The 11,261-nt window shown below is 39.5% G+C and overlaps 1 protein-coding gene across 1 annotated transcript; it reads right to left on the bottom strand.

The window, feature by feature from the left end:
* Positions 1 to 339: 339 nt before the first annotated feature.
* Positions 340 to 11,037, bottom strand: traf1 (TNF receptor-associated factor 1). Its single transcript, XM_038995194.1, has 10 exons — positions 10,740 to 11,037; positions 10,425 to 10,509; positions 7,524 to 7,622; positions 5,475 to 5,636; positions 4,554 to 4,613; positions 4,311 to 4,379; positions 3,712 to 4,185; positions 1,597 to 1,780; positions 1,177 to 1,325; positions 340 to 918 (listed from the first exon to the last, which is right to left on the bottom strand). The coding sequence occupies exons 1-10, from the start codon at positions 10,949 to 10,951 to the stop codon at positions 700 to 702; spliced, it is 1,713 nt and encodes a 570-aa protein (XP_038851122.1). The 5' UTR covers positions 10,952 to 11,037; the 3' UTR covers positions 340 to 699.
* Between the last annotated feature and the right edge of the window lie 224 nt (positions 11,038 to 11,261).

The following is an 11,261-nucleotide window of genomic DNA, read 5'->3' as shown; positions in this document are numbered from 1 at the left end:
CTGCATGGACAGTTTTGAGAATGGTAACCAAGTAGCTTATAGAGGCATCCAATTTTATTCAATGTGTAACATCAAAATCTCCAAAATGTCACCTGAGAGTGTTTGGTGCCATGGCTTACCGAACCAACATTTGTCAAAAACACTTTAAAGCATATATAACGTGGTGGTCCTTTGTAGCTCAGTTGGTAGAGCATGGCACGTGTAATGCTAGGGTAGTAGATTCAATTCCTAGCACCAGCCATACGTAAAATGTATGCATGCATGACTGTAAATTGGTTTGGATAAAAGCATCTGTTAAATGGCATATATTAACATAATTGGTGGTTGATGCAATTCAGTGTTTATATTTTATTTTTATTCATCTCATGAATTCACAGTTGTTGTTTTTTACAAAATAATAATATCTAATTAGCAATAACAAAACCCCATTGATTGTCTTTAAATTATTTCTGAAAATGATACACCCTCATAAATACAAGTACAACCATACAATGATGTTTCAGATTTTTCTCTTCTTCTAAAGAATAGATTAAATATATATTTATATGTAAAGCCAAAAAATATCTATCTCTCAGAACCCTTAAAGTGTCCTCAACATAACCTAATCCAAGGTTGGTGTGAAAACCAACCCATTCCCTAATCCTTATTCTAACCCCCCCCCCTCCCCCTCCTCCTTTGATAGATCATTTGAAGCATGGCTCAGGATGAAGTGTCAACAACACACTTGATGAAGATTGTGTCGTCTTTCAAGTAGGCATGCTTAGGCGAGTGAAGTTTACCAAGAGGGAAGAAAAGCGGGCAACCACTGGCCACATTCATATCCGAGACAGGCCTTTGGAAGGATGAGGACGTTAGATCGGGCCGGAAGGCGTCAATCACGTGTTCTCTGTGATTCTGATCAAGCAGGAAGAAGGTGACCTGGCGAGGAGATATGCTGATTAGACATTAACATGTCTGACAGACACTCACAAGATGGCTGATCATTCTTCATAATGTTAATGATGCAGAGGGAAAGAGATGAGAACTACATCCACAAAGAGGCATGCAGAGTTTTTGTTGGGTTTTATTTACTGTAGAGACACATCTCAAATAACATTTCAGTTGAAAACCTCAACCCTTTAAATAAACCATTTATGACGTATGTTACACAGATATAACACAGAGAGTCTTCCTTACCTTGTGCTTGAATGGCCATGAGAGGAGTAGGTCATACTCCCCCTTCATGATCACAAAGAAAAGAGAGATATGAGTGCCTTTTCCCACCCCGTCACCATTCAGGTACAGCCTCATGCACACCTTGAATCCATACCTGGCTGTGTAGAATGCTAGAAAAAGGAGAGAGGACACAAACACATTGATATAAACTTGTTTCAGTGGATACAAATAATATTGGAGGGAACTTGGTTCCTCTGACCCAGTGCTGTCTGTATAATGTTTCAACAAAGCATCTACATAAGAACAATTTAGTTCAAATGAAGCACTTTCTAATGAAGGCCTATTTAATGCTGTATGCATAGAAGACTGTCCCTCCGTGTAAATAGACTACCCTTCACCACTGGTTCCTCTGTTTTAGATAAAGTTGAAAGAGTACTGTACCTGGAGAGTACAGGTTTGGTCTATTCCCATGGCTAGAGACGGCCTCCTTCATTTTGGTGCTGAGGTCAGACAGCCTCCAGATGAATGTGCCGTCATAAGAGACCTCCTGGTGGGCGCTGAGACTTTGTTTCATGGAGCTGATGACCAGATCTTTCCTGGCCATTCTATGCTCCTGCTCTGTCACCTACAGGGCAATATTCAATTAAATTCAAAACAACTTTATTAATCTCCTCAGGGTCAATTAAGAAGGCATAGTCAGGTTACTGTATCAACATCCTCCACATACAAATGTAGTATGTTAATTTGATCACCATGTTGCAGGACACCTTTCCTGCAATGCAGAACATTTCAAACTAGTAGTGTATTTGACGTTTTAAAAGGCATCTGGAGTTTGTAATTTCCACTTTGAAAGTTATGTTTTTGATTTGAGAGAAATATTGGAGCGTATGGTTACAGTGAATACAACAGATACAAACTTCTTGACAATGTAAAATTACCTTATATTCTTCTGTTAATTAAGCTGACACATTTTAGTGTCCCGTGCAACAAGCACAGAGACCATTGTAATGTGTTCAACTGATAAACAGGGCCTGCTCCAGGCATAAGTGACATAATCAGTCGGTTAGGGCCCCCCGGCCGCTAGGGGGTCCTTGACCCAAAAAATTTAATAATAACTTTTTTAATGTTTTATTAGGAACTCAGTCAGGGTCTCAACTTACTGTTGAGGGTTACAATATTAGAATACACAAGGTACAAGTTCAACATTTGGTTGTGTCTCAATTAGCCATGTCAGTTTACAATATTTAGATTGGTAAATTAGTCTAACCAGTTATCTATACTTGTAGTAATCATGGCCGAATAGCAACCGGGCACAGAGGGCACGTGCTCAGGGGCCCTGACCTCCAGGGATCCCACATTAATTTTCTTAGTCACTCTCACTCAGATCATTAACATCTCATAAGTCATGGCAAAATGTGTAGTATTGCAGGAAATTTACTTCAAAACATACATTTCTCTCTCCAGGGGCGGGATTCTTAAGAACAGATTTATCAAATATTTACTCAGAGTTACAGTAGGAAATCCCCCAAAAGCTGAAATCCCCACAGCTGTCACTGAATAATGACATCTCTTTTCCCATTCATTATGAGTAAGGGGGTTGTTGAATTGTGATTTTCATCAACTGACTCCCATCAACAGTAGCTTGTGCATTCTTAAGCCATTTATGGCATGTTTATGGCACTTTTTACGGCTCCTGATTTTGTATTCCGCTTTTTTGTCTCGTACAGTGTGTCTTTTTTGTCTGCTGCTGTTTGACATTAAATGTCCCCTTGGGATAAATAAAGTACCTATTGTATTCTACAGATGTAGGATCTTCATTTGATCACTCTGTTGCAGGAGAACTTTCCTGTAATTCAGGAAATGTTTAACTCGTAGTGTATTTTCAGGTTTAAAAGGCTTCTAAAGTTGGTCATTTGCACTTTGAAATTTCAGACTTGATTTTTCCTTACGAAAAATGTATCAACCACTACAAAATGTCTGTTAAAACCCACATAATGATTCACATTTCCTGTTGCTGCAGGATTATTTTCCTGCTGTAGCAAACTGGCTCAAATCAAGATCCTACATCAGTATGTACTGCTACATGAGAAGAGGCTGTCTACTCTAAGAGTAAGGGAGGAATGCTTGCAGAAGCGGCATATAAATTGATATTTTTCAGGAAGGCCAAATTCATTCTTGACAACAGTCCATTTTTCCGACCAATATGTGATATTTGAGGATTTCCTTTCCCCGTCACTGTTCAGCCAGCCAGACCAGCATTTTATTATGCTATTTTACTTCAAGAATAGTGGGTGTATGCAGCAATACTTAGTCTACAATTCCACCGCTGCAAATTAGGAGCATCAGAAAAGTTACTTTCTTGAACGTATTAGCCTACTTTTCTACAATTTGGGAGGATAGTAGACGCATACACTTATTAATAGTTGTTTTAAGAAGTATAATTCAACTGAACTTATTGGAGTGTGATTCAACTTTTTGGAAGTTCACGGCATGCTCTGGAATGAATCAGCTGGTCCACAAAGATGAGTTTATGCTCTGACTCAAGATATACTGTACCTTTATTTCTAAGTGATAAATCATTTCCTGGTTGCTCTGGTTCTCCCTCTCCACAGCCTTCATGCTCAGCTGAGTCTTCTCCACCTCCCTGTTCAGGACGGAGATGATGTTCTCAGATATCTGGACCCTCTGCTGCAGTGTGTCTATCTGCCGCCCTAGGTCCAAGAGTATGGTCACCTGGTCATCATCTCGCAGGCTGTGAGCTGCCGAGCTATTCCTTCCGTCCCCTCCTTCCGTCTCCAGCTCCCCCTCCCCCTTTGATAGTCCCATGTCCCAATGGAGTCTCAGGCCAGACAGAGTGTCTCTGAGATGGGGCAGCTGCTCATCCATAGCCCTGTTCTCCTTGCCTTGGGCAGGGGCTGTTAGTGGGGTGGCCTGCAGGTCACTGCTGGTGGTGGTGGCGGCACGCAGCAGGAGCTGAAGGTGGCCAACATGGCTGCTGTTCTCATGCACTCTCAGCTTCTCTGTGGTCCCCTAAAATACATGGGATTAGAAGGCAAAAATGTCAATAACTGTACTGCAAAAGCTTTCTAATTTGCCACATTATTTGTATTTGATGCCCCATTTATTATAATGCAGTAATGGCATTAATAGAATACCTTAAATGTGCAACCAACTTCAGAGAAAACACAATACTCTTTCTCCTTGGAACCTGGAAGAGTATTACTCTGTAGAATCAAGACAATTTTGACAATTAACATGTGGCAACAAAAAAGTGTTTCACAACAACTATACAACAAATAACTATACACATCTATACACAACTATACACATCAGCTATACAACAAATAACATCATTGGATTTGAGACGCTACATTAAGAACAAACATATTTTCTCTTACCTTTCCTTTCCTTTGTTTTTTATCCGTTTTTTCCTCTCCAAGACTGTTACATGAGTGTGTCTGTAAAATAACACACAAAAATGCTGAAGATATTGAGAGAAACAGTCATCTGTAGGCCTACAGTTTCTTTTATAGAATCGATAGCTACACGAGATATCTAGAAATACCATTGATTAAGTACAGCCTTACTTAAGTAGTACAGTACAGTAGAACAGGAAAGTAGTACACTATTACTTAAGTAGTACAGTACAGTATTACTGTTTCAGTGTAGTGAGTAGTATGCACTTAAAGCTTTTGCAGTCGGTTCTTACAATCACTTGTATACATTTTATCCCGAATCATGATGCCCTACCCCCTAATGGTTAACCTAACTTTACTTGAGTCTAAAGTGTTCTGTGGCTTTCTGCTCCCCTTTGCTGCAGTCCAAAGCTCTCGGCAGCCTCCCGCCCTACTCAGATCACTGGCGAAAGGGAATATGGGGCAGCAGTAAACACTAGAGACCCTGCGGCTTCAGCTGCGCTGCAGGGACCCCTCCAATGTCACACTGACCCCATCTCCAAGACCCCAACCAAGGTTTTTTTACTAGAGACCAATTCCAACATATTTTTTTTTCAAATTCCCTACACTGTAACTCCTGCAGTTTAGAGCCACAGGAAACAGTACACTGGCTATTTATTTCCATAACTCCATTAGTCAGCAAGCACTACATTTCTATTGGGTGTGTTCCAAACTTTCAAAACTCATGGAACTCTTTACCTCTTATCTAACCATTTTGTAGGAGGAAAAACACTTCATACCAGGGCTGAACATCTCAGAATGTCAGCGAGACCTGTCAGTGTCAGTATTTGCAACTCAGGTGAGGTGGTTAGTTTGACAGCTACTGAATGCACGGCTGGAACTGGATTCTTTGGCCAGTCTCACCTGTAGCTCTATGGGGCGCATAGAGTGGCAGCATGCGGGGCACACTGACATGTTGTTTGGACAGGCCTTCTCCAGGTGACAGGCCAAGGCCTTTCGCAGCACCATGTGACCACAGCCTATGTTGCAGGGGATTAGGGCATACTCACACTGCCCCTGGTGCTCCTGAACAAGGATTCAAGACAATTCAGAAAGGACAACAAAGCAATCTATAACCAAACCGAGCTCAGCACAACATTTCAGTGAATCAATCAATTTCAACCTCAACATCTCGATCTCAGTGCAAAATCAATATCAGCCATCAGGGGCCATTTTTTCGGAACTAGATCATTCAAAATAGGCCTCTGTTCTTTCTATTAGATTCTGTTTCCCCTTATTTTTCAAATAAACTTTCAATGGCAACATTTCAACTAAACTTTATGAGATGATATACTTGTAATAAACAACCTAATTATCTTAGCAACATTGGATGATGTATAATCACTAAGCATTGTCCTTATTAGAATTGTAGCATTGTGATCGAAATAACTTAGCTCTAAAAATATTTGAATTATTTTGGTACCAATTTAAAATATCTGGTCTACAAGAGAACTTGGCATTTTAATTTAGTTTAGATGACAAATTGGTCCCTGATCCTGATCTAATTATGCAACTACTGTAAAGAACATTTACCTACAAATTACAGTGCATTTTTTTTAAATAAAAAATAAAGCTACAGCACCAGTCAAAGGCTTGGACACACCTACTCATTCAAGGGTCTTTCTTAATTTGTACTATTTTCTACATTGTAGAATAATAGTGAAGACATCAAAACTATGAAATAACACATAAGCAATCATGTGGTGTCCAAAAAAGTGTTAAACAAATCAAAATATATTTTATATTTGAGATTCTTTAAAGTCCCACCCTTTGCCTTGATGACAGTTTTGCACACTTCTGGCATTCTCTCAACCAGCTTCATGAGGTAGTCACCTGGAATGCATTTCAATTAACAGATATGCCTTGATAAAAGTTAATTTGTGGAATTTGTTTCCTTCTTAATGCATTTGAGCCAATCAGTTGTGTTGTGACAAGGTAGGGGTGGTATACAGAAGATAGCCCTATTTGGTAAATAAGCAAAGAGAAACGACAGTCCATCATTACTTTAAGAAATGAAGGTCAGTCAATCCGGAACATTCCAAGAACTTTTAAAGTTTCTTCAAGTGCAGTTGCAAAAACCATCAAGCGCTATGATGAAACTGGCTCTCATGAGGACCGGTACAGGAAAGGAACACCCAGAGTTACCTCTGCAGCAGAGGATAAATGCTTCACAGAGTTCAAGTAAGAGACACATCTCAACATCAATTGTTCAGAGGAGACTGCGTGAATCAGGCCTTCATGGTCGAATTGCTGCAAAGAAACCACTAGTAAAGGACACCAATAAGAAGAAGAGACTTGCTTGGGCAAAGAAACACGAGCAATGGACATTAGACTGGTGGAAATCTGTCCTTTGGTCTGATGACCTCCGTGTCTTTGTGAGATGTAGAGTAGGCAAACGGATGATCTCTGGATGTGTGGTTCCCACCGTGAAGCATGGAGGAGGAGGTGTGATGGTGTGGGGGTGCTTTGCTGGTGACACTGTCAGTGATTTATTTAGAATTCAAGGCACACTTAACCAGCATGGATACCACAGCATTCTGCAGCAATACACACTGCATATGTGAGACCTCCTTCAAGACAGTTGGAAAAGCATTCCTCATGAAGCTGGTTTTGAGAATGCCAAGAGTGTGCAAAGCTGTCATCAAGGCAAAGGGTGGCTACTTTGAAGAATCTCAAATATAAAATATATTTAGATTTGTTTAACACTTTTTTGGTTACTACATGACTACATATGTGTTATTTCATCATTTTGATGTCTTCACTATTATTCTACAATGTAGAAAATAGTGAAAGAAAGAAAAACCCTGAGTAGGTGTGTCCAAACTTTTGACTGATACTGTATATCAGTGTCACTGTCACACAAAAAACAAATTCTTAAATGTATCCTTCAAATGTATAAAAAAGTGTCAATACCTCAAAGTCCTTGAGAATACTCCTCCAGGAGCAACCCTGGTTAGCACAATGCACTTTCAACTCCAAGATCTCCTTATTAATGGCTGCATCACTGAATAACTGAAGTAACACATAGGAGAAAGATGATCAACTTTCAGTACTTCAATTACTAATTCAGTACTTCCACTTTAAATCACTTTATTCCTCAGAGGGAAAACGTTTATGCATAAAAAAGAATGGCCGGATTTCTATATATCACTCTGGCGATTTCTTCAGTGCTAAACTGGTTTGAATGACAACGTTTTCCAGCTGTCATTGTTCTGAGTTGATACAGTTTGAAGTGGATCTTTGAAGTGCTGCTGTCTGTGTCTCTACACTGTTGGATTTCAGAAGCAATAAACACACAAAGCCATTCTATCTCTTTAATCATCATCATAATAATCATTCAATATAACAGTAGCTACTGAAAACTGACGACCAACAATGCCCGCACTGTGGAAGGAACAGTTGGAGGCAGTCAAGCCTTTGCTTTGTCACCATAGAAAAGGGAAGATGAATGCTAAATGTAAGGTAAAAAATGTGAGTTAATGTTATAAGCTTCAGCAATTAGTTTCCATTCCACCGTGATGCTCACTAAGTATTCAATGTGGCTCATTAACCCGATTGAATCAAAATATAGGAGTCATCCGCCATGAAAATAGATTTTCCCAAATGTTCCGTCATATTGATATGAATATACTACGGGCCTATTATTTTAGCACGACAGACCAAAATCCTAATTAAACAAGTGAGCTGATTATGAGGCGTCTGCTGTTCTGCCTAGGATGATTGGAGGAGCTCATGCTGAAGCACATTCCTCTGGGCTTAGACTTGGATCAGAAGCATTCGGTTACAGCGATGACCAACATGGGCTCATTAATATGAGTAAAAAATAATACCTTTTAACCATTGTAGTTATATGTCACGCATGCTGAAGTATTAGTTTTATGTTACCTGCTGACTTAAAATATTACTTATCACTGTAATTTTTGGTGAGACATATGTCTCAGACATAGAAAAATAACACTGCATTTTGACATGAATGGGAATGTCCTTTTTAGTCATTATTTTTCTATGGACTCAGAACCTCAGCAGTGGACTAATTCACATCAGACACATTTCAACTTGTTCAACGCTGTGAACTCTACAGTCATTCTAATTACACCACTCCACTCCACTCCAGCAATCTCTTCACATTGATTGTCTTTCTCAATTCTTACATTCTTCTGAGAAGACTTAGACCAGAACAGTGAAATAGTTTAAGTCAATGCAATTCTCTGGTGAGAATTCAGCTAAAATCAGAATATAAACTCTGATTAGAGGGGGTAGATTATGTCACTGTCAATGTCAGACCTATGAGTCTCCTGTTTTGGGGAGCTGAAGAGTATAACTCAATTGTCAGTGTTTTAAACAATATCTAGGGCACTACTCAATCCGTAGCGCTGAAGAGCTGCGCTACAGTGCAGTAGAAATATAATTAAAGCTAATGTTCCCGCTTTAGCAGAGACTGCATTCATAGTAAACGTTGCATAATAATACAAGGGATTAAATGCCAGAGGTAGATGGAAGGTAGATGGATGGTAGATGGAATGTAGATGGAAGGTTTAGGAAGGTAGATGGAAGGTTGAGGAAGGTAGATGGATGGTAGATGGAAGGTAGATTAAAGGTAAATCCCAGAGAATATTTGAAAGGTAAGGGAAGGTAGATGGAAGGTAGACTGGATGGTAGATGGAAGGTTGAGGAAGGTAGATGGAAGGTTGAGGAGGTAGATGGATGGTAGACGGAAGGTACTGTAGATGGATGGTAGATGGAAGGCAGATGGATGGTAGATGGAAGGTAGATTAAAGGTAAATGCCAGAGATAGATGAAAGGTAAGGGAAGGTAGATGGAAGGTAGATTGGATGGTAAATGGAAGGTTGAGGAAGGTAGATGGATGGTACATGGAAGGTAGCTGGAAGGTTGAGGAAGGTAGATGGATGGTAGATGGAAGTATGAAGAAGGTAGATGGAAGGAGAGTGCTTGGGATAACACTAGAAGCACCAATATTATACTGTTGTAGAGCCTCTATTTTAATGTGTATTTAGGAATAAATGTAATCTTGCTTTCCTATATTAGAGCAGTATCCTACCCACATCAAGTCCATTCACACAGCACCTTGGCGTCTGTACCATGCATAATAGTCAAATAATGAAAAAGGGAAATGATCACCACACCTCTATGTAAAGATACAGGGACATGGGGGACTCTCCAACAACTGTTTCCCTTTGGATTCAACTCATCCCACCTAGTTTTTTTTACAGGAAAGTTCACTTGTTGAGGCTGTGGTGTTATAGTGAGTCTGAAAAGATAACTGTAGCCTACATTTAGAATGGTATTTTTAAAGGATATCCTAAAAAGGGGCAATCTGGGATTAGAAAAATAACAAAGTAGCCACCCTGCCACTTGTGTTGGTAAACAGCTGAGGGATGGGGCTGGAGAAAGGTAAACACTAGATGGAGCTATGGATACTAGGCTTGACCATCCATGAGATAAAAAAAACATGTTTTGAATCATACCTGAGTTTATTAACAATTACATTGTTTTATAAACAATGGAGTACAACAGGCTTTTAATTTGGGTTCTGATGGGTTACGACAGTTGAGCTAAGCTCATGAGGAATTTATAAGTTATATTCCCCAACAATCCATGGCTATATATCATAAATGTAAAAGTTAAAAAAGAATGTACCAATCCTAGACTGCCTCTTTAATGTGTTGTTAAAGCATTTTTTTTGCAAAGTTTTTGTTGCCCATACTCAAGGTCATATAGGCCTGCTGTATCATTCCATTCTATCCACTTGTGCTATGACAGCATTTAAACAAAGTTCAGTAATACTATACATACATTGTCTGATGTCAGTATGCTTGTTTCACTCTCTGAGCTCGGATCTTCTTCTTTGCACATCTTGCAAACAAGGTTGTTGTTATTACTAAATAACAACAATGAACATATGGGATTAGATTTACAATACAATATACAAAGATATGTTAACAGAATTGTAATATCTTAACTTAATTTAAGGGAATGGCAAAAAAGGGAACTTGTAGGCTGTGTTACATACTGGCAAGAGAGTGGATGATAAATGAGGAAATTGTTAACTTTGGTTATTGTTGAAGATGTTTCACAAAACTTTGAATATAAGTAATTTAAATGCCTTACCTCACTAACCAACTGACACAAGCGAGGCAGTAGCGGTGGCCGCACAAAGTCTGACGTGCCTCATTCAGTACGTTATTACAGTTGCTGCACAGGTACTTCTGCTGGGGTACATCATCGCAAATACTTTGAGGAAATCCAGAAGGATACTCATTTTCACCTGGTGCAGATGGATCATTGTGTAAGTTGCCAGCCGGTTTTAAACTAGAATCCATTTATAATTCACCAAGTTATGTTTAAGATGGTAATTGTCACTATTCTCTCCTACTATATGATGCGTCCATTAAATAGTGTCAACCTTTGTAACCTTTTTGAAGCGAGAAAACTACCGTGGATTTCCCCCCTGTGGTAACCTGGAAACGTGTTAAAACCCCATGTGTGGTGCCGAGCAATGTTGTACTTTACGGTGAGTAAGGCATCAACTCCAAGCACGGTGTGCAAATGAGGGGTAAATATTTCCAGGAGCCAGCTTACGTAATGCTATTACCCCCTACCCTACGCTTTCTCTCTCTCTCTCTCTCTCTC

This window comes from Salvelinus namaycush, chromosome 1 (genome assembly GCF_016432855.1).
Source record: "Salvelinus namaycush isolate Seneca chromosome 1, SaNama_1.0, whole genome shotgun sequence".
NCBI classification, from domain to species: domain Eukaryota; kingdom Metazoa; phylum Chordata; class Actinopteri; order Salmoniformes; family Salmonidae; genus Salvelinus; species Salvelinus namaycush.
This window is presented reverse-complemented; position numbering and strand designations above follow the sequence as displayed.

Coding starts and splice junctions, on each gene's coding strand:
- traf1 (XM_038995194.1), bottom strand. CDS start 10,951: ATGGATTCTAGTTTAAAACCGGCTGGCAACTTACACAATGATCCATCT. Junction 7,623..10,424: donor GCATACTGACATCAGACAAT/GTATGTATAGTA, acceptor GTGTTACTTCAG/TTATTCAGTGATGCAGCCAT. Junction 4,186..4,310: donor AAGTTGGTTGCACATTTAAG/GTATTCTATTAA, acceptor CATGTATTTTAG/GGGACCACAGAGAAGCTGAG.